The sequence below is a fragment of the Perissodus microlepis genome, chromosome 23, assembly GCF_051167445.1.
Source record: "Perissodus microlepis isolate ML-2025 ecotype Zambia chromosome 23, ASM5116744v1, whole genome shotgun sequence".
Lineage (NCBI taxonomy): Eukaryota > Metazoa > Chordata > Actinopteri > Cichliformes > Cichlidae > Perissodus > Perissodus microlepis.
In genome coordinates, this window is record NC_140482.1 from 37,274,149 (window position 1) to 37,296,823 (window position 22,675).

The window sequence follows — 22,675 nt, forward strand, 5'->3', positions numbered from 1 at the left end:
CAAATAGTTGAAGCCATATTTGAATTATATTTAATTATATTTCATGATATGCTCTGAATTCTGTAAGAACAATTCAAATTCCTTGTGTAATGGTATGTCATTCATGTTAATTACTGGGCCTTCAATGCAACAAGAAAAAACCCAACAACTTGAGCTCAAAGTGCGCTCTTTATTACCTTTCTCTTACTCAGCCATAAAGTTATCTAAGTGAATTTGATTTGTCTTGAATACAACAATCAATCTTAATTCTCAGTCAGCATTTCATGCAAACAGTTTCTATTATTGATATTGATCTTGAAAAGAAATATTGGTTTGCCTGAAAGTAAATAAGCTTTCACCACATTAACTGAATCAATGTGACAGTCGAATAAGTGACACTCTAATTGGCTTTATAATGCAGAGAAGACGTATCCACGCACAGTGCACAATCAAATATGTGCTGCGTCATCGGAGGACTGCGGGAACGACCCACAAACACTGGTGGTTCCCCTGCAGAGTGAGAGAACAGCAATGGGACTGGAAACAGAGAGAAAGGTGGGGGGTGCAAGAGAGAGGTGAGTGCTGCTGCAGATCAGCGTTTAGCCTTGCTGAGGAGTTAAACGCTTCACAGCATCACATCGTCATCATCCAGGCATTAATCCTGTTGTGATAGCCATGGTAAGTTCATACACTTCTATGCTCGGATAGTATGGCTCTGCTCGGCAGTTCTGTGTGCTACGTTACTGTGCAGCTGCAGGGATGATCATTGGACTAACCTTGAGAGAAATGATGCAGCAGGGCTGTTTATAGTGTGCAATGTGCATGTAAAATAGCTGCTTTAGTTACTCTGCTTCACTGAGGCCTGAATTCATGTTCAGAATTTATGTGGTGCACCAGAGCTGTTTCATAGGAAGTGATTATTCACAGGTGACGCTGACATTGCAGACCTCTAGCAGTGCATGCAGTGGCAGCATTTGCCTTGACGCCTTTAAGATGACTATTATAATGATTTTATTCCATACACAATGAAGTGAAACTCTGACCTCTGCATATGCAGAGTGGTTTGCATTGCACCATCCCCTCGACCAATCATGGATATATTGATGCAGCAGAAACACTGGTGTCACATGCTGGCTCTGTCCATGCATTACACACTCTCCTGTGCAACAATAGCATTCAGGGAGAACTGTGTTTATTTTTTTTTTTAGCAAAGTGACCCTTTTGTGGTACCTGCCAGAGAACAGGTAATAACAGTCCTTATGTCTAATGTGTATGATAACAACAACAAATACCACATTTATGTTTTTCTTTAGTAGCTGCCATGATTTTTGTGTTGTTCCTGTGTTTAGTCTTTTGTTTACTAGCTGGCTGCCTCTGATCCAGGACTTTTCACTGAAAAAAATCTTTAAAATACTTCCAGTTCTTAATTGAGACACATGGCAGTGCAGATAAAAAATAGCAAACAAGCGATAAGTTTAAACTATGCTGTGAGAACTATGCTTCTCTTTTGTGCTGTGACTGTGAGCTAAAAAATTGATTAATATAATTGATTGTCTGTTTTCAGCCATTTGGTTACCAGCTTTAGTGCAGAGCATTTAAACAGGCAATATATGCATTTTCTGGTTGAGTTTTATCATTGCTCGATTTTATCCTACTTGTTTAGGATGTATCAAAGTTGACACTGTCAAGCTCAACTACTACAAGGCACTGCCAGCAAGTTGTACTAAGTTGTTTCTGATTGCGCTGGTTGTCATGTATGAGCTGTCCTTTCTTGCAGTTCTCAAAGGAGCTCCAGCCTCTGATCTTTGTGGCATTTATCCTGACTTCTGCTCTCTCGGTATCTTCCTCGCCTGCTGACATAGAGAAAGGAAGGAGGAAAGTGGTGCATGTTCTTGGTAAGACCAGTTAACACTTTCATTTGTATGAACAATTACACTTCTCCAAGGTGAGGAGATCTTTATTTGCATTTATCTGCCCAATAACATGAATGATATGTAGAGTTTCTACAGGATTTTTTTTTTTTTACTAAGATAGTAATAAAAAGTTGGTGGAAAAGTTACTGGAAAAATCTGAACAGCTTTATTAACCTCAGCTGGGTTATCTTAGAGTCCAAGCAAAATAGACTTCTTTAACTTTTTATGGGCTTTGGGATCCGGAGCTCTCCACTAACTCTCCAAACTCAGTGTATCTGTATTCACATTAATATATAATATATTCCACATCCCACAGTATTTTGTGCAGAATTTCTTGGCAATTGAGATTTTATTCATTCATTTCCGTGACATTGGGCTGTGCAGATAAAACCGCCTTGGCCATTTTGTAACAATGATAATCTTCACAAGCAAAGCTTTCACTTTTGTTCATTATCAGAACTGTGAGCACCCAATTAAACACTGCCCACCTGAGGACCGAGATAAACGTTTGTCTTGTCAGAAAAATAGAGAATGTCAAAGATTAAACTATTGACTGCAGTACTTCTGGTTGTCTATATTACCTTCAGAGTAAAAGCTAAAAAGATATATTTTCTCTTGAAATAAAACAGTTTAAAATAATTGAATTCTTGCTGTTGTTCAACATAACGTTTATAATTTTATTTATTCATGTAGTTTATGTGTTACAGACATGCTGGTACTTCGGGAATTTATCAGCTTCTAGATACAAATAGGTACAGGTATGTGAAGCACACTCACTCTCAGTTCATGACAGCAGTCATGGGGTGAAAGTGAGGGTACACCCTGAAAAGGTTGCTGTCTGTTGCAGTGCTAACACAGAGAGGTGGACAATCATTCAGGCTCACACTGATACCTACGGCCAAAATAAAATGACAAATTAACCTAACAAGCATGTCCTGGGATTGTGGGAGGAAGCCAGAGTACCTGAGGAGAACCCCCTAAGAGAGATCCACACAGAAAGACCACCGGTGACCTTTCTTGCTGTGAGGTGAGGGTGCTAACCACTGTGTTGCCCTAAAACACTTTGATACTCTCGTTTTCACCAAGTGTGGCACTGTGGATTATGGCCAGACATCTCCACTTTGGTCTTGTCTGTTCAAAGGACATTGTTCTTGCAGTCTGTTCACATGCAGCCCTGCAAACCTAAGCCATGATGCAATGCTCTTTTTAGAGTAAAGTGGCTTTCCCCTTGCAAACCTTCCAAATAGGCTATAACTGTTCAGTTCGCCTGTTCATTTAGTAATTGCCCTTTCACAAATTTTACATTTGACACACAAACTGAAGCCTGTAGAGTTTGAGATGTATCCTTTGTTTTGCACATTCTGACTTTGGGGTGAATTTGCTGGGATGTCCACTCCTGGGAAGATTGGCAACTGGCTTGATTGTTTTCTACTTCTGAATAATCTTTGTCACTGCAGAATGATGGACTTCAAATTGCTTGGCAATGGCCTTATTATTCTTCCCCGACTGATAGGTGGTAACAATTGCTTCTCTGTCTTTCGTTCTTGGCATTTCGTTAACACACACCTGAATGTTCCAGACCAGCAAGCTGCCAAGATTTGATTTTATAGAGCTGCTCAAACGTTTTGATGACCATTTAATCAAGTGCATTTTATTAGCAGCACCTGGTTGTGACTTTCCCGCTCAGTTCCCATGGAAGCAGTAACGGTGAATAGTTTTTCACACATTGCTTTTGCATTTAAACAAACAAATAAATGATTAATGACTATTTTTAAATGCAATATGCCACATTTTGTTGTTCATCTGAGGTTTTATTTACATAATCTTTAGGCCTGTTAAGGACAAAATGTTTCTTTTTTTCTGTCTTGACATGCAAAATCCTAAAACTGAAATATGACGTACTTTATGTTTCATCAATTCCTATTCCTTTTAGGTTGTTTCTAGACTGGACATTTTAAAACATGATGGAAAACTTAAGTCAGTCGGGTACTGGCTCACTTGAGTCACACACTTGCTTTCTACTCTTTTTCTACACTGTGTTTAGACTAGAAGATGAATGAAATAGTTAATGTTGAAATCCTCTGTAGGCCTAAAATCTGATCATCTCCAGAGGAGTGGTTTATTTGAAGAATTTCAGTCAGGCTTTTTCAGTTCATCACAGCACAGAAACAGCATTAGTGAAGTTTACAAATGATCGTCTTATGGAATCTGACAGTGGACTCATCTCTGTGCTTTTCCTGTTAGACCTCAGTGCAGGTATCACTCACCACATCACTGACCATAATGTTTTACAGGTATTAGAGGTTACGTGTTAAAGGTGTAATTATGTACTTCCACAGGATTCGGTACTGGAACCAATTCTATTTTCATTAAACATGCTTTCCTTAGAAAGTATCATTCAAAGGCATAACATACATTTTCATTGTTATGCAGATGCTACTCAGCTTTATCGATCAATGAAGCCATACTACACAAAGCAAATCATTAAACTACAAAAATGTCCTAAATATTTAAAGATCTGGGTGACCTGTTTCCTGCTTCTGAATTCAGATGAAACTTAGGTTATGAACTCATCCCCAAAAAACTTAGAAAGATGGTGTCTAACTAGATGCTTACTCTGGATGATATTGCAGTGAGAGTACTGACAGGACTAGAAAGAGATAGCATATTTCTTCCATATTAGCCTCTTCATTGGCTCTCTGTTAAATCCTTCTCCTCACATACAGGGTGTTGAATGATCAATAATCATCTTATCTTAAAGACCTCACGGCACCATATCACTCCATCAGAGCACTTTGCTCTCAGATTGCGGGTTTTCTTGTGAGTCCTCTGTAATTAGAAGTAGAATGGGAACCAGCTCCCAATTTGGATTCAGGAGACAGACACCCTCACCACTTTTTATAGAGTAGGCCTTATACTTTCCTTTTTGATAAAAGAAATAGTTAAGGCTGCATCAGGTGACCCTGAACCCTCCCTTAGTTATGGTGCAATAGGCCTAGGCTGCTGGGGGCTTCCCATGATGCACTGTTTTTTCCTCACTCACCTCTTTTCACTCTGTGTATGTTTATAAAACACTTTGCATTTAATCATTTGTCATTATTAATTTCTGGCTCTCTTCCACAGTATTGCCTGTACTTCCCTCATCCCCAACAGGTTGAAGCAGATTTCAACAGATGAAAAGCCATGCTTTCATGGCTGGTTCTGCCTATTCTTCCTGTTAAAAGCAAGTTTTTCCTTCCCACTGTTACCAAGTGCTTACTAATAGTGGGTCATCTGACTGCTGTGGTTTTCTCTGTATGATTGTACCTTACAATACAAAGCGCCTTGAGGCAAGTGTTGTGATTTGCCACTATTTAAATAATAATAATTTAAAAAAAAGGTGAAGTGAAGATGAAACAGCAGGAGGGTTAAAACATTTGCAGATCCCCAGACTAAACAGTGTGACCCTTTTTAAAAGTGACTGATGAACCCCTTGGATCTGAAAACACTATCACCGCTGGAAAATTTTAAAACCTAATGAAAATGTTAACTTTGTGTTATTTGGCTTAACATAAGTATGTCACAACATAACCTCCAACGCTGAGAAATAATGCGCTTAAAGTTTTTGATTAAACATCACTTGATGCTTTTATTTGTGATGGTGATAAACAACTTTGCAGAGACCAGTAAGTAGTGACAGGACTAATTGCTGGCTGGCATGGATAATTGTAGGTGTCTTTATCTGGTCACAACATAGCAGCTGCTCATTAAACATTTTAAATGTTTACCCCACACATGTTGTGAGTCTTTGGTTGCCTAGGTGCGCGTGCACACAGAGCGTCTGAACAAATGTCTGCCAAAAATGCTAAACAGGTCTTGTTATTGTCCATTTGGAGGAAGAGGACTGTGGTTACCATTAGTCTTGGGTAATTTTGGTGAATCGCTCTCTGCAGAAGTGGAGGTTAAAATTGTAGAGTGAGTAATGTCGTGATAGAGGCAGACAGGAAGATGAGTGTGCTGCTTGCTGGACTCTTCGATAGGAAAAAAACGTTCTCTGTTGATATGCTCAATTACCGGAGCAGTAATGTGATGGCACAAGTAAACAACACATGCTTTATTAGCTGATGCTGATTCAATTTTTGCAGGCATCTTAGAGAGATAAGCCTCACAAATAGATTCAAAGACTGAATTTCATGATTGCAGTTACAAGTATGGGTCGCATATTTCCCAAAATTGACTTCTGGGTAGTAATAAGAAAAAGAAATATTAGCCACAAACCTGCATATAAAAGAATATATTACTAAAAATCTTCCATCAGTAGCAGTGAAATAAACTGAGCCAATTTTCCCTGCTTCTTCTTTCCTTTCAGAGGACGACACTGGAGCCGTGATTGTGCAGACTGCCCCTGGTAAAGTGGTGACACATCGGGGTGGCTCCATCACTTTGCCCTGCAGATTCCATCATGAGCCGGAGAACGTCGATCCTGCTCGCATCAGGATTAAATGGACCAAAGTGACGGACACGCTGCAGTTCGAGGACGTCTTTGTAGCACTGGGAAAGTAAATTCTGCATCGTTATTCTCAGTTGATTCATCTTGCACTTTTGTTTTAACTAATTATGATTTCATGATTATTTTTTTCCAAATTTGCTTTAGTTTCGCTAATTTTATTTTAGATAAGATGCACTGACATAATAAACTCTGTCACACACAGTTTATCTTCCAAGTATTTTCTCAGGTTGGAGCATTTTTCAATCATTTTGCTAACAGCAGCTGTTTTGAGGACAATGAGTGTCTTTCAAATCTCTCCAGGCAGCAGCGTGTGTTTGGATCGTATCGTGGCCGTGTGTTTCTGGAGCAAGCAGGACCAGGCGACGCATCGGTGATCATCCAAAATGTCACGCTGGAGGACTATGGACGCTACGAGTGTGAGGTCACTAACGACATGGAAGACGATACAGGATTTGTCAACCTTGACTTAGAAGGTCAGGCTCTGGGCCATTTGTAGGAGATTTTGTTGAAATGTTCAGTTTATTTCAGTTCACTACATTGCACACTGTTATACTGTGAGACTTAAATGCCATCTTATATGTATGTACTCTTTTTAAAGTCATTTTAAATTATTTTTTAGTTTGTTGAATTTGAAGATGAAGATTTTTGTTCTGTTATATAATTATATTATTATTAAATACTGTTATTTAAAGGTATACTTATTTTTTTGTATTTATGATTTCAGATTTGTTTTTGTCTTATTAAGTTAACTGTCATACTGCATTTTATTTGATTGATCTATACATTTTACTTATTACTTGTTACTCTTCTTTACAGCATTGCTTCAGCTCATTATTTATGCAGAGTCATCTCAAGGTGCTGCCCCAGCATTTTGGACTTGCATGTAACACTAGAGACTTTCTCCTGGAGACCCTTCCAAACAACCCATTTAGCATACTAACAGAGGCCTGTAGAGTCTGAGATGTAGCTCCTTTTTTCTTCTTCTTTCTATGAACATTTTAGGGTTTGACCTTGTGGTAAATCTTCTAGGATTTCCAATCCTGGGAAGATCAGCAACTGTCTTGAATGTTTTCCAGTTGTGAATAATCTTTCTCACTGTACAATCATGGACTTTAAATTGCTTAGAAATGTAGTTATTTATCCTTTCAAGACTGATGGACAGTAACAATCGCTTCTGTTCCCAGTGTGTTAACACACACCTGAATGCACCAGTACAGCAAACTGCCAACACTATTTTTATAGAGGTCCTCACGCTTTCTCACGATCCGTTAATCAAGTGCACCTGGCTGCAACTTTGGCTTTTAATTCCCATGAAAGCATAAAGGATGCACCTTGTGTTTTCCAGGACAGCACATATCTCTTCACTTTCTCTCTTCATTATTCATTTTTTCACATGACTCTATATGTCTGTGGTGTTTAATTTAATTTTAATTGCTGCGACAAAGGAATTTGTTAACTCTGGAATAACTAAATACCTAAAATAAATCTTATAATTTTAATGTCTGTATGAAATTCAGAAAAACTAAAGACATTTACAGCTTCCTACTTTGATTCTGTCGCTTGTAGGAGTGGTCTTTCCCTACTATCCCCGTGAGGGGCGCTACAAGCTCAACTACTACCAGGCTGAGGATGCTTGCAAAAAGCAGGATGCCATTCTAGCTTCTCATTCTCAACTGCACAAGGTGAATACACATACTTTAATTGAATTAAACATGGTCGGTATGTCATACTGAGAAGGTATTGCTAGTTAGGATGCATAGAGATCACACCATCCATAGTACATTAGTCTACAGGTACTTTTTTAGTTATTACAATATGCTTACTTACTGGTGTCATTAACTTTTTAGAGCAGTAGTAAATCTGGAATTAAGAATATGGAGATCAGGAATTTTACTGCAGGTCAGTCCTCCAACTCTTAGAGGCTTTATGGAGTAAAGTCAAGTGCAATGGAGTTATGTCACAAGAGATAAACTGAATTTGTTCCCCTCTTTATAATTTCTTTAATCCTTTAGTTCGACCCACTGACCTACATTATCTTCTTCTGCAGGCATGGCTGGAGGGACTAGACTGGTGTAATGCTGGATGGCTGGAGGACGGCTCAGTTCAGTACCCCATCTCTCATCCCAGGGACGAGTGCGGACGTAAGGACACCCCAGCTGGTGTTCGAAACTACGGCTATAGGCACAAAGAAGATGAGCGTTATGATGCTTTCTGCTTCACTTCCAAGCTCAACGGTGAGAGATGGAGATACCTGACATACATGACAATACAACAAATAAGCAGTGCTATCCAGTATCTGTGACATGATATTAAGAAAGAACAAAAGCTTTCAAGTGCTACTTTGTCATGCTGCTACTTTTAAAAATAGGATGTTTCATGAGTGGTAGACCAGGGGGAAATGAGATCTCTGATCTCTCCCTGTGATCTTTGAGGCCTTAGGCCATTGGTTTTAAATCAGGGTATGTTGATTCAGCCCTGCTAGGGCCACAGTGTCCTCTGGGTAGAAAGCCTTGCCTTTCATCTCCTCGTTCTTTGATTTACATCACATTCCCACAGTGAGTCTGCACATGCTACCTTCACGTTCACAAGCCTAAACAAAAAAAAAAAAGAAAAGTAAAAGAGTTTTACTGGAGGAAAGGTATGTGTAGTCCCGGGTCAGTCAAAAGTTATTCCAGAAAGACACCTTGGCTCAGAGTAGACAGTATATAAAATCCCCACGTTGATTATTATAAGAATAAACTGCTATACTCAGATTTGCAACTGGCAAAATATTTCTTGTTGGGGGAATAGGCAGACAGAAAGACTAGAAGTTAAATGTACCTGCCAAGGAATAGTACAACTTTCTAGAGTTTATGCTGGTATGTAGCCCCTAAAGAGTTATAGATACTGAGCTTCACATTTAACTCTTAGTGAGAAGAAGTTCGGCTTGTTGAACTATTCAGCTGCTGTGGTTTGAGTCTGCATCCGTGTTTATGAAGTTTTAAAAACAGTTAAAAAAGATTTTATTGAATCAAACTGTTTTAAAATAACCAGTGCCTTTCCTTAGTGAGAAAAAGGTGGTTTGACAGAAACCTTAAACAATTGCTCATGGCTTCCCTTGTGTGTTAATTACTGTGGACAGTCTGTTGTGGGCAGGAGGTTTGAGCAGTGGTTGTGACCGATGCTGTGTCTCGGTCCAGCTGAAATGCATTTACTGAAAGTCCACTGGGGAAATATGAGACAATATTCTGCCTCTCTAATAGCCACCAGTCACATAAACAAGCATAAAATCAATAACTGAGCCAACTGCAAAGCTGTGCTCGCTGAGATGATTTTCATAAACCGTTGGCTTTAGAAACCAGCAGACGTTTATTCTTGGTTAGATTGTTTATTCTGTGCTGCTTTCTTAGGTGAAGATACCTTGTGATTCAGCTCAGTTCAAACTAGTTAGCTTATCAGGATACGATTTCTTTAATATACTGCCAGGCGAAAAGTCTCCTCAGAGGTATGATGAAAGCAAAAATTGAAGCATTTTAAGAGCAATTTTAGACTTCTGCCTGCTGATACAGTATTGCCTTTCGATTTTTTGAGCAGCAGCCCAGACGGTTGTTGGAATGACTTGATATTCTGAACACAATCAGGCAGAGAGGCCAGGAAAACTGTGAATATCTACCCTCAGGGCTTAGCTTGTCTCTGGGGCTTCCTTCTCTCATTCGCTTCTCTTCTGCCCCCCTGAACAATGCACTGACTCTGTTTTCCTTCACCTTTTAACATGTTCTTACAACAAACAACTTTCCTTCGCCTCTCTCTTTTTTTTTGCCTTAGGCAAACTGTATTTCCTCAAGCGCTTCAAGAAGGTGAACTATGCGGAGGCGATTAAGGCGTGCATTCGAGACGGTTCAGTGGCAGCCAAAGTGGGTCAGCTTTATGCAGCGTGGAAGTTTCAACTCCTGGACCGCTGTGAAGCAGGATGGCTTGAGGATGGCAGCATTCGGTACCCCATAGTCAACCCCCGTTCTCGCTGTGGAGGATCCCAGCCAGGAGTCCGAAACCTTGGCTTCCCTGATAAAAAATTCCGCCTCTACGGAGTCTACTGTTTTCGTGAAAACAAGGATGAAGCAGCGGGTGGAACTGGGAAGACAAAAAGCACTATAGAGAGTTTGACAAGGAGGAAGAGCAGCAACAGCATCCCCGTGAACGCCACAAAGGTGATTTAAAGTAGGAAGACTGAGAGCAGGAGGGGGATGCGATTTCGGATTTGACTGTCGCCTAGCAGCCAGATTTCATTCATCGCATTTTAAAAAAAGCAAAAAACACTCAGAGACAAGATGCACTCATTTGCAGAATTGCCAGAGAGAATAACAAGGCTGTGTAAAATTAAGGATGACATCTTTATAAGGGTGATTTTCCTTTCGTTTTGAGTCATTCAGCTATCACGAGTGACTGTTAGCACATCTGTACCCGGAAAACTGCAAGAATTAATAGCGGCTTGATCATCACTCAGATCAGAGAGTCTAACACAAATGATCTTGTTTACATGTGTGAGTGAATCATGCTTTGGACCCCGCTGTGATCCTGATGCCAGGGTGAAAATATTCATTACTGAGAGAGAAATGGGATGAGCTGCATGGCAGGCAGAAAAAAAAATATCCAAGATTCACAGTTTTTATTGTACCTGCCTATATCTGATTGGTTGCTTGGTGAGCGATCCTCTGCACAATGTCATTAAGACCTCACAATCTCATCCTCAGAGCTGAAGAACAAGTAGTAAATGCTGAACTAGAATAATTGCACTTTAAACACATAGTCCTTTACTTAAGGCAGCACCTTAACGAAAACCTAAGCAAGCATGTATTGTTTGGCTGCGAGTAGATCACAGGGCTGAATTAACATGAACACAAGCTACAGTAATTGCTGTTGACTGCACAGAGCCACCAATTGCACTGTCATTGCTACATGCAGTGATCTTTATAACTGAGGATGTTTGCAACTACTGAATGAATGGATATTCAAGAAGAAAATAAAAGTTTTGAGAGTCTCGGTTTGAACTTGTGTCGGTGCACTTCTTTCCCTCAATGATGAAATCTTTCTGAATTTGGGTGAAAACTAAAATGAAATACTTTCAGATAGAAGCAATGCAGTAAACACTGTACATCTAGACTGCTTAATTGAGTAGTGTGTGATACTCAGCAGGGCAGTAGTCTCTTAAAATTTCACAAGTTGTGCATTCACCAGAAAGGAAGATGTCAAAATTTGAACATGGTTGTTGAACTCGCTGCTGTATTTTGCTTTTATATTTACAGCTTCTTGCCGTTTTAGCTACACATTAAACACTTCTACTAAAGTGAGGGTGATAGTTACCACGCATGAATACCAGACAATAGCAAAACAGACAACAATGCTGATCCCTGAAAAAAGTCTGCTGCTGTTAACTAGCTACCTAGAATTGGCACTAAAATCTACATTACATGCAGTCATACCTGCCAGTGTAACACACTCTTTACAACTCAAGATAACAGACCCAGGGATAAGTATAGAACAAAGTCATTTAAAACAGCGGTCCCCAACCCCCGGGCCTCGGACCGGTACCGGTCCGTGAGTCGTTTGGTACCGGGCTGCGAGAGTTGAGGCTCAGGTGTGAAATGTATAGTTTTCAGGGTTTTTATCGGTTTTCAGCGTTATTTTGTTATTGTTTTTATCCTTTACTCGGTTTTCCTGGGTCTTTTCACGTGTGTTATGAATAAATCTTCTTTTTTCTGGTACCGGTACTAGTTTTATTTTGTTGTATTTATCCGCGACACCTTAAAGGCCGGTCCGTGAAAATATTGTCGGGCATAAACCGGTCCGTGGCGCAAAAAAGGTTGGAGACCGCTGATTTAAAACATTGCTTAATAGCCATGATAGTGAAAAACATGTTAAGATCCCTCACAGCTACAATTTTCCCATATTGACATTTATTAGATGCAATATAGTTGTATGTGTCTTCACAGCTTTAACTCTTCTGAGAAGGCTTTCCACAAGGTGAAGTGTGTTTATGGGAATTTTCGTTCCAGAGGTGCATTTGTGAGGTCGCACACTGATGTTGGACAAGGAGGCCTGGCTCTCAGTCTCTGCTCTAATTAATCACAAAGGTGTTTTATCATGTCAGGACCCTTTGTAGGCCAGTCAAGTTCTTCCACACCAAACTAGCTCACCCATGTCTTTATGGACCTTGCTTTGTGTACTGGTGTGCTGTCATGATGGGACAGGAAGGGGCTGTCCCCAAACTGTTCCCGCAAAGTTAGAAGCATGAAATTGTCAAAAATGTATCCAAAAATATGCTGAAGCATTAAGTTTCTTTCCTGAAAAACCAACCCCACACCATAATCCCCCCTGCACTAAACTTTACACTTAGCACAACGCAGTCAGACAAGTACTGTTCAGCAGTTTCGTCATTTGACTGCCAGACAGACAAGCGTGACTCTTTGCTCCAAAGAGCACATCTGCATTTCTCTAGATTCTAGTGGTGGTGGACATCACTGCATCCAACGCATTGTACTTGGTGATGTAAGGGTTGCTCAGCCATGGAAACCCATACCATGGAGCTTTCTACGCACTGCTCTTGAGCTAATCTGAAGGCCAAATAAAGTTTGCAGGTTGGTAGCGATTGACTCCTTGGAAGGTTGGTGATCTTACGCACTATGTGGCTCAGCATCTGCTGACCCTGCTCTGTGAATTTACATGGCCTTATATTTGTAGCTAGATACTGCCATTCCCAGTCGCTTCCACTCTATTATAACACCACTAACAGCTGACTGTGGAATATTTAGTAATGAGGAAATTTCATGACTGGACTTGTTGCACAGGTGGCATCCTGTCATGGTACCGCATTGGAATTCACTGAGCTCCTGAGTTCCCAGTCTTTACAAATGTTTGTAGAAGCGGTCACATTCCTAGATGCTTAATTTTGAACACCTGTGGATATGAATAGGGATGGGTATTGATAAGATTTCCACGATTCCGATTCCATTTAACGATTCGATTCTTTATCGATTCTCTTATCGATTCTCTTATCGATTCTTTTAAAAAAAAGGAGAACACTAAGGTCGAATAGCTTAGAACTTTGTTTTATATCTTCTCTTCGAACAAGATAGAAATTTAGGAGTAACATGGCCTTACAAACCCGACAGTGAGATCTTAAGAGATCCACAGCCTACGGCTCTTCAATGGGGTGTTACAGGGTCCCCAGGAAAAAAAATTGTAAATGTAAAATAATAAAATAAATATTCTTCTGTAGCAATAACAAAGTATAATATAAATTATTCAGTAGCAATTACACAAGAATATCCAGTAATGTCCCTGCCTACAATTAAACACATTCACTTACCGAAAATCGGGGCATCTGCTGTGGCAAATGGGTGCAAGCCTTTACCACAAACTTAGTCACTGCTCGGTGACATTCGTCTATCCTGGCCTGAAAGGAGACGCTACCAGTAGACTGCAGCAACAACTGCCAGCATCTGAGCCAGCCAGACTCTGTCTGTCTCTCTCATCATGGTCACCTAAATGCACAGTAATGGCAGGTTTTGTGATAAGGCAGATCGCGCAAACATAATATGCACTGTTGTTGATTATTTACCTGCCGCATTAACGGGAGAGGACGTGCTGCTGGGTTGAGATTCACGAGTCCGGAGCGGAATTAAAAACATGACATTCATTTAAGGTTATCGGGTGTTTTTTGCATATTCGTAGTGTTTCCTCCCTTAAATGAAATATCGACTTTGCAAGTATTGCAAGTTGCCCCGTTGTCATCCGTTCTCGTAAAGTATAACCAAACTTTTGAGCGTTTGAGCCGCTTACGCGCCGTGTTTCCTGCCAGGTAAATGACGTTCCGCAACGTGGTGACGTCATTCGGGGCGACTGGAATCGATAAGGGAATCGTTTGCAAAAATGGCAAACAATTCCAAGGAATTGAAACAGTGGGAACCGGTTCTCAACAAGAACCGGGTTTCGATACCCATCCCTAGATATGAAAGTGATTGGAACACCTGGATTCAATCATCTGGGTGGCTGAGTGAATACTTTTGGCACTGTGTGTTCTGTCTGCCATCAAGACTAAACAAAGAAAAATAAACCTGATAGTGGTGGTGGAAGAAAAACCAGAGGAGCAAAGTTCATACCATTAAATTTCCACCCAACCTTTCAGTTTTCAGTCTCACGTGAGACTTAAGATTTTTACTTTTGTGTTCATAATCAATTTTGTGGGTGTCACACTAATGTTTTTTGTGCTTTTGTCTTCCTCGCATGTTTGATTGTTTGCCAATGACAGAAGCTGCTGAGCAGCGAACACAGCTCTGAGCGGAAGCATGTTGGCACTGCACCAACACAGCAGAACAAACCATGTCATCGTCATAGCAACAGGCAGCTTGTAATTAAGTCAAGTTCATGGCAAGTCCAGCACCATGAAATAAATGCTGTCAGTGACAAACTGGAGGTGTAAAAAAATAATCACATCTGTTTGCTACATGTTGACGTCTTTGTGCCGTTTTTTTTCCTTTGAGATGACGTCAATCATCAAAGGTGAAGATTCTAATGATTTGCTGAGCACTTTACCCAGTCCCATTAGTTTGTTCTACTTTGTGACATTAGGCAGAGCCACTAAATTAATGAGCAAAGTCCTACTTGATTAACTGTGGCATTTATAATTTATGAAGGATTGCGTATTCTGCACATCAGTAATGAAGTAATTCAGCTGTTTTTTTTATTGTGCTCGGGATTGTGACGGTAAGCCATTTGATATTTACAGTGGATGGCATTTAAACAGCATCTCGATTATGTAAGAGTGAGGTCACTGTAAATAAGAGCCGATATTTTAGACTCTGACTGCCAACTCTGAAATGAAATGTGCACAGTATGCTTTTGTGAACATAATAGCAGTAACTGTAGCCACCAATCAAACCAATTTTGTGACACCAGCACAAACGACAGACACAACAGGCCAGGCAGGCGAACGTTTGACGAGACAAAATGGCAAAGCTTTTTTAGAATCCCTTTATTTAAAATGAAAGACTGAACAGAAGTGAGCTTTCAAAGCAAACCAGAAAAAAAACCCTACTCAAATTTTTGAACCGGTTTGCTCAGAGTATGACCGTCGTACTGCTTTCATTTCATAAGGTCCTTTCACCGCCTTTTCTTTTGAGCATGAAATGAAATTAGGTGACCCTGTAACAACAGAACTGCCACACAGTGAATACAGAGGAACGATCTGGTGCTGGCTCTCATTTATCAGCCTGTGACAGAAGTCAGGCCCTCTGAACAGCTCTGAGATAGAAGCAGAAGGGTGGGGTCAAGTGACAGAAAAGAAACACGAGAAACAAAATGAAACAATATAGCTGACGTACACTGATATTACTGACACATGCACCTCACGGGTGTTTACTTGTAAGCCTGATTACACTTTTCCCTGCACAGACGTATTCTTCCACTTCAGACGTTTTAGACCTTTACCATTTCTTAAGGCCATTACATCAGATGTTCCCTTTCACTAGTGATGCAGGGGCAACAAAGCACCATAAACAATAACTCGTTTACATTTGAGTGGGCAGGCACGCTAAATACCTCAGCCCTGAAGTGCAGCCATAGTTAATATTCTTAATTACATCTCTGTTTGCTCTGTGTAAATATACACTTGCTAACTACTTCATTCTCTCCACCTGTTCAGGTGCTCGTTTACATACACATCTAATCAACTACTCACATGGCAGGAGTGTAATGCATTTAAGCATGTAGATATGAAGCATAAAGTTGATTCAAGTGACTTTAAATGTATAATGCATGGTGGTGCGGTTGTTAGCACTGTTGCCTTGCAGCAAGAAGGTCCTGACTTTGACTTCACAATCTGGACGGGGCCTTTCTGTGTGTGTGTTTGAATGTCCTCCTCGTGTTTGTGTGAGATCTCTCTGGGTACTCTGGCTTCTTTCCACAGTTCAAAGACGTGCAATTAGCATGGTTAGGTTAACTGGTGATTCTAAATTCCCCATAGGTGGTGTAAATGTGAGTATAAACAGTCTCTTTGTGTTAGCCTTGCGACAGACTAGCAATCTGTCCGGGGTGTACCCTGCCTCTCACCCTGTGATTATGATAGCTCCAGCCCCCCTCCCTCCGCGCAACTCAATTAACCAGAAGAGCATCGCTTTACGAAAAACACGTCAAACTGTGACACAGATGGGTTACAACAGTCATGCCGAGTGTAATTCCTGTCATCTAAGAATTAAGGCTACACTTTACTTGGGCTCACCGAAATTGGACCCCAAAGATTGGAAAATTAATGAGTCTTGATTATTGTTGCAACATTGATATTGGAGTGTCAGAATTTGGCATAAACAGCATGAAAGCATAGCTCCAGCTGGCCTTGTATCAACAACTCAAGCTGCTGTTGGAAGTGTAACAGTATGTGTGATATTTTCTTGGCACACTTTGGACCCCTTAGCATTAATTACGCATCAGTTAAACAGCAGAGCCTACCTGAGTATTTCTTATGACCATGTCCATCCATTTATGCCCAGAGTGTAGCCTTCTTCTGATGGCTGCTTCCGACAGGATAATATGCCATTCCACAAAACTCAGATCATTTCAAACTGTTTTTTTGAACTGTACTCAAATGTCCTCCACAGTGACCAGATCTCCATCCATTAGAGCACCTTTGTGATGTGGTGGAGATTTGCATGATGGGTGTGCAGCTGACAAATCTGCAGCAACTGTGCGATGCTATAGTGACAACATGGAGCAAAATCCCTGAGGAATGAGGGTTTCCAACATGTTAAACGTGTCCGGTGAGTGCATAAAATGTAAAAATGGTAATAAAAAAAGATGACCTGTATCCTTTTCTAATCGCATTTCTTACACATCATGAGGTAAATGACTGATGTGACAGATTTTATAAGGATTTCATAAGCACATTTTAGATACTTACCATGATATTTCATACAGGCTACAGTATATAAAAACAATAACAATAATAATGATAAGACTTTATTACAAGTCTGGATTTTATTAAAAGACATATAGGGTAATAAGAAAAGCTTGTCACATTGAGATTAATTGCTCATCTTGTCCACTGATATCTCTTTTTCCAGCTGCAGAGATGATCCATTGTAACTCCTTCCTTTATTAAAGCTTTCTGTGACTGAAGTTAAATTCATTATTCATAAACCTAAAGACTGGCAGTGCAGCAGTTCTTAAACTGAAGACACAACTGGCACAAATTGAATTATTTTAAACATTACAATAAATTAACACTGATGAGCCAATATAGCTCATAATCTTTATTTATAGAGCTTTTTAAAATATAAATGTTCATGCTGGGCAACAGCTTGATAAGAAGCAGAATTTATCACAGCAGCATGATGTTCATAGCTCACCTGTGGGTTACATATCAGCAGGTTGTGGCATGAAATCGAAATCCAATTACATTAATCGTTTGTTTTCCAGAATCATCTGCTGCTGTGTCACTTTCAACTGTAGGAAGGTATTATCGCCTTTCCTCTCATAAAGAAGAGCAATAAAAGAAGCACTGAAGCTTTTTTTGTTACTTTCATACAGTGAGAATTTCACTGTCTCGCATTATCACTGCTGCACAGATATTGAGTCACTTGATTCTGAATGAAGCGACCTGGTAGTAAAATTGACTATTTGACAGAGATGTCAGTGAGTCACAAACACTAAATGTTTACAGGGTAAATACCATATTGTACTGAGGGATTGATTTCACCTGCGCTGAGGACGTTGGTGACCCTACCTTTTTTCACACTTGACTTTCCACATGATTGAAAGGTGTATTAATGGTGGCTGCAGTGTTCTTATTGGAGGTCCTGGGTTTGTGCATGTTGGTGCTGTATTGACTCAGAGTTTTATGGTTTGAGAAAGTAACTAACACCTAACTTATAATAAAATCAGTTAGTTCATACTTCAGCACACTTCAATCACTAGTGGCCACTTTGGTATGGGGTTCATTACAAATGAAGGAGGACCTTAACAAAGACTTGTACAGCTCCTGAAGTTTTTGAGGTGAACAAACTGGAAATGTAGGACTTTTTCTGGGTTTTGTGTGTTATCTATTTTATTATGGCAGCTTCAATCTGAACCAAAGCCAAGTGTTTCAATTTAAGTCTTCATCTGTGAGATCAGACCTGCTGGCTTACAAGCTGCTTTATAACAGACCCAATGCACTCCATAGGTCAGTTACATCGCAGTTGATCAGGCTCATCTATATCTATGTCACTTACCTGTATATAAACTACCTGTCCCCACTATTTTCCTCTCAAATTAGCACCATCTTGTGGTCTGCTTCATTGGCACACTGTGATGGACTCATCTAAAGAATTTTTGGTATCCATCCCGTTTAAACATAAAAGTATAAGTTCATCAGTACAAACTCAGGTCATAACAAAATATTGCACACTGCCTTTGTTAATACAGGGTGTTTCAAAAAGAATCACAAAGTGCTTTAAAGGGGTAATAACTGGAACACACAATGTGCTGTTAGAAAGAGATTTGTGTATTTCATGTGGTGTAATAACAGTAAAAAACAGTTGGAATGTAAAAATATGGGATGAGTATGACTATCATACGGACATATGCTATGTGTCCAGAGGGAAACACATTTATTTAATTAAATTCATTTTTATTTACACAGCGCCAAATCACAACAACAGTCACCTCAAAGTGCTTTATATTGTAAGGTAAAGTCTACAATAATACATACAGAGAAAAATCCAACAATCATATGACCCCCTATGAGCAAGCACTTTGGCGACAGTGGGAAGAAAAACTCCCTTTTAACAGGAAGAAACCTCCGGCAGAACCAGGCTCAGGGAGGGGCGGGGCCATCTGCTGGAGAGAGCCAGAGATTAATAACAAGTACTAACCCTTTAACACTTGTGCAAACTGTAGGTTTTTAGTGTAAAACTATATATCTATGTTTTGTTTTTTTGTTTTTTTTTTTACATCAAGTTTCTATGTGAATTATTGAAAAAAGCCTTTTGATACACTCTCTATCTAGCCTTTATACTCCCTCCTTGCTTATGGTGGTCACATTTTTCAACCTAGCTTCCTCTTCAACAAGATATTTTGTGGAAAATTATCACATCTACTATCTACAGAGCTCCACCATGACATGGGTGAAAATAATAATATTCCATGGCTGCAAGTTCATAAGATGTGGGAAAGTGATAACTAAATTAGGATCCTAATAATGGTAGACCACATATAAAATCTGTTGTTTACTGACCACACTGGACAGGCTTCATAAAGCTTTTATTACACAAAGGATAAACAGAAGATTTAATCAACTTTTATTTAACACTGGCAGGAGTTTTAATGAGATCTTTGAATAGTTATCATGTTGTGAGGTTATTCTAACATACAGTTATTGAAGTCTTCACATGAGGCTTCAGCTTGACACAGATTTTAAGCTATGCAGTGCAATCCTGAGGAACTTCAACACAGAAACTGTTATTTTGGCAGGTCAGGGCTGTGAAAGAGTATACCTAAAAAAAACTCCACACAGCCTACAGGTGCCAGATGTTAGAATTGAACAGATGAGAAAAAGATCTGAAAGTACAAAGCAAAGGAAAATAAACTCAAGAGAGAAACCAGCGGTAATGACATCACAAAAACTGAACAGCAATGCAGCAATGAGACTGAGCCAGGGATCCAAAATAAGATCACACAAGAATCCAACTCTCAAAACAACACACAATCCAAAACAACCCACCTTAGGGATCATGTCAAAAAGTTGTCACGATAAAGAAAAAATTAAGAACCACAATAACCATTAAAAATCAGCAGACAGATATGCATATAAGCAGATGTTCATGGATGTTCTAGAGACAGTGTTAGTCATGTTACTGATGTCATGAAGAAAAATCAGTTTAAGTTACAATTCCAAAGCTGTAAAAAGAATGCAGTGTTTTATTCTCAATAAGACATAAAACATATTAAATGTTTAAAATGCAAAAGAAAAAAATAAGGTCACTTTGAATTTGATGGCAGTAACAGGGCCATGTTTACCACTGTGTAGCATCCTGTCTTCTTTTAACAGTCTTATTTGTAATGATGTCATGATACTCCAAATATTTTAATTTGGTGAAAGGTCTGGACCACAGGCAGCCCAGTTGTGCAGCTGGACTAGATGAAGCTATGCTGTTGGAATAGATGTACTATCTGAATTAGCAGCGTCTTGCTGAAATATGAAAGGCCTTCTATGAAAAAGATGTCACAAAACCTGTATATATTTTACTGATGCTGCGTTTCCAGAAGTGTAAGCTGCCCATTCTACAGGCACTAATGCCCACCCATACCATAAGAAATGTGGGCTTTTGAACTGAGAGCTAATGACAAGCGGTACCATCCCTTTTCTCTTTCTGGACGATGGGATGTCCACATTTGTCTGACCACAGAACAAATCTTCCCTCAACTGTTTCTTGTTTGCATCACTAACTTTTCCAGACTTTTGTTTCCCCAGTCCCAATCCTTTGAAACGTTTTTTTTTTTTTTTTTTTTTTGTGTCCCGTTTGGATCTTTAGCCATCAGAATTGTTGTCTTAAGGCCAAGAAAGATGCCAAGCGGATTTATTTTACCAAGTGGATCATCATGGCCTTGCCATATTGGTCCATTTGATTGACCTTTATTATAATTATGTATTTATTTTATTTTCGGTTGCTACAAACGGGACAGACGTGACTGGGGGATAGGACAGGGAGAAAGAATGAAAGAAAGAGAGGGAGAGAAAGAAAACCAAAGGGGAGAAGAGACGGTGAGAAGGGGGGGAAGAAAGGAAAAAACAAACAAACAAACAAACAAAACGCCTGGATCACCTGTATGGAGAAAAAAAACAGAAGAGAAAGCAAACAACAAAGAGCAACATAATAAAAACAGCACCATCACAATAAACTAGCTAGCAGTAGATAACAGTAGATACTAAATAATAAACGATATTGTGCAGCACACAAGATAGACAGCGCACAATGTGCTTTGAGGCAGCAGCCAAGAAAGGTGTAGTCCGCGTCTGTGAACACCCGTGTGTACACCTGTGTGCATACCTGTGTGGATCAGCATGCTTGTATTCCAAAGGTTTCTCCATGTAACGATCTGCTAGGGAGTGTGGGGAGCCATAGCCCCGTCCACCAGGGTATGAAGCAGGTATGGAGGAGATCCAGGCCCCAGATATCCAGAGGCCCCAGAGTACAAGGACCCGAGGAGGACCACCAAAGGGGGGGGGGAACCGTGCCACCCTCCTGGGAAGAGCTGAGTAGAGCCCCAAACGAGAGGTCACCCCGCAGCTACGGAGCAGAGGCCAGAGGGGGTTGCAGTGGCGTGCCCGCGGGCTCCGCCGGCAGCCAGCTGTGCCAGAGAGGACCGAGCTTCAGGCCCAGAGGCCAGAGGCCTGAGGGCATCCCACCCCCCGGAAGGAGCCCAGCCGGGCCACAGGCGCCCGGCCCCGCCAATCGGCCACCAGGAGTGAGCCGGTACATGCATGAGCGCCCAGCCCCAGATGACAAGGACCACCAACACACCAACGTCTAAGGGCATCAGCCACCGGCAGGGAGTGTGGTGAGGGGAGATAGGCCTCCATACTTTAGAGGGCCTGAGATGTACCCAGAGAGGTTGAGTCTAAGACCCAACCTGACATATAGACACAGACAAACAGGCACACGCGGACACAGACGTGCATTCCCACCCCCATATGCACAACCAAATACTCGGCACTCACCCAACGTGTAGACAGACACAAATAGACACTGCACAGACAGTCGCACTCCCCAAACATACTCTATATCCCAGGTCCAGGTACCCCCGCCCCCAGAGGGGCAAGCCGCACCTAGACCCAGGAGATGTAACCCTTCTCTCTGGGGTGGAGGCAAGCGGACCACCTCCTTATCTGCAATAGCAGGGAGGCCCCGCATCCCAGACCCCAGTCTGACGGCCAGCACCTCCTCCCAGCCCCCCAGCCCTGACGGCTAACAGAACCGGGGTGAGTGAAGACCTCAAACCTCCCTACGCCCGCTCATATGTAATGTTGTTGTGTGCTGTTCTAAAGTGCATTTAAAACTCAGGAGAGCATGGTACTAGCTTCCTCTCAGAGAGCAGCACGGCTCCTCCCGAAAACCCTCAGTGTCTAAATGAAACGTTTTGCCATCAAATCCAAAAATCAGCTAACATCTCTGCTTTCTATGTTGTACTGTCAACAAAATATGGGTTTATGAGATTTACAAATGACTGCAATAATAATAATAATAATGATAATAATAATAATAATTAGAAGCAATCAATATGC

At 40.6% G+C, this 22,675-nt stretch overlaps 1 protein-coding gene across 2 annotated transcripts; it reads left to right on the plus strand.

Annotated features, from left to right (window-relative positions):
- Positions 1-436: 436 nt before the first annotated feature.
- Positions 437-11,399, plus strand: hapln4 (hyaluronan and proteoglycan link protein 4). Of its 2 annotated transcripts, XM_084921974.1 has the most exons (7): positions 437-657; positions 1,757-1,874; positions 6,241-6,430; positions 6,682-6,854; positions 7,948-8,063; positions 8,429-8,615; positions 10,186-11,399. In XM_084921974.1, the coding sequence occupies exons 1-7, from the start codon at positions 655-657 to the stop codon at positions 10,575-10,577; spliced, it is 1,179 nt and encodes a 392-aa protein (XP_084778100.1). In that variant the 5' UTR covers positions 437-654; the 3' UTR covers positions 10,578-11,399. The 2 variants fall into 2 exon arrangements, with proteins under 2 accessions (XP_084778100.1, XP_084778101.1); XM_084921975.1 differs by lacking the exons at positions 437-657; positions 1,757-1,874 and adding an exon at positions 1,907-5,115.
- The last annotated feature ends 11,276 nt before the right edge of the window (positions 11,400-22,675 follow it).

What these genes read in the sequence shown, in the direction of transcription:
- hapln4 (XM_084921974.1), top strand. An exon ending in TGTCAACCTTGACTTAGAAG is followed by an intron (nt 6,855 to 7,947) that starts GTCAGGCTCTGG and finishes TGTCGCTTGTAG; the next exon opens with GAGTGGTCTTTCCCTACTAT. An exon ending in CTCATTCTCAACTGCACAAG is followed by an intron (nt 8,064 to 8,428) that starts GTGAATACACAT and finishes CTTCTTCTGCAG; the next exon opens with GCATGGCTGGAGGGACTAGA.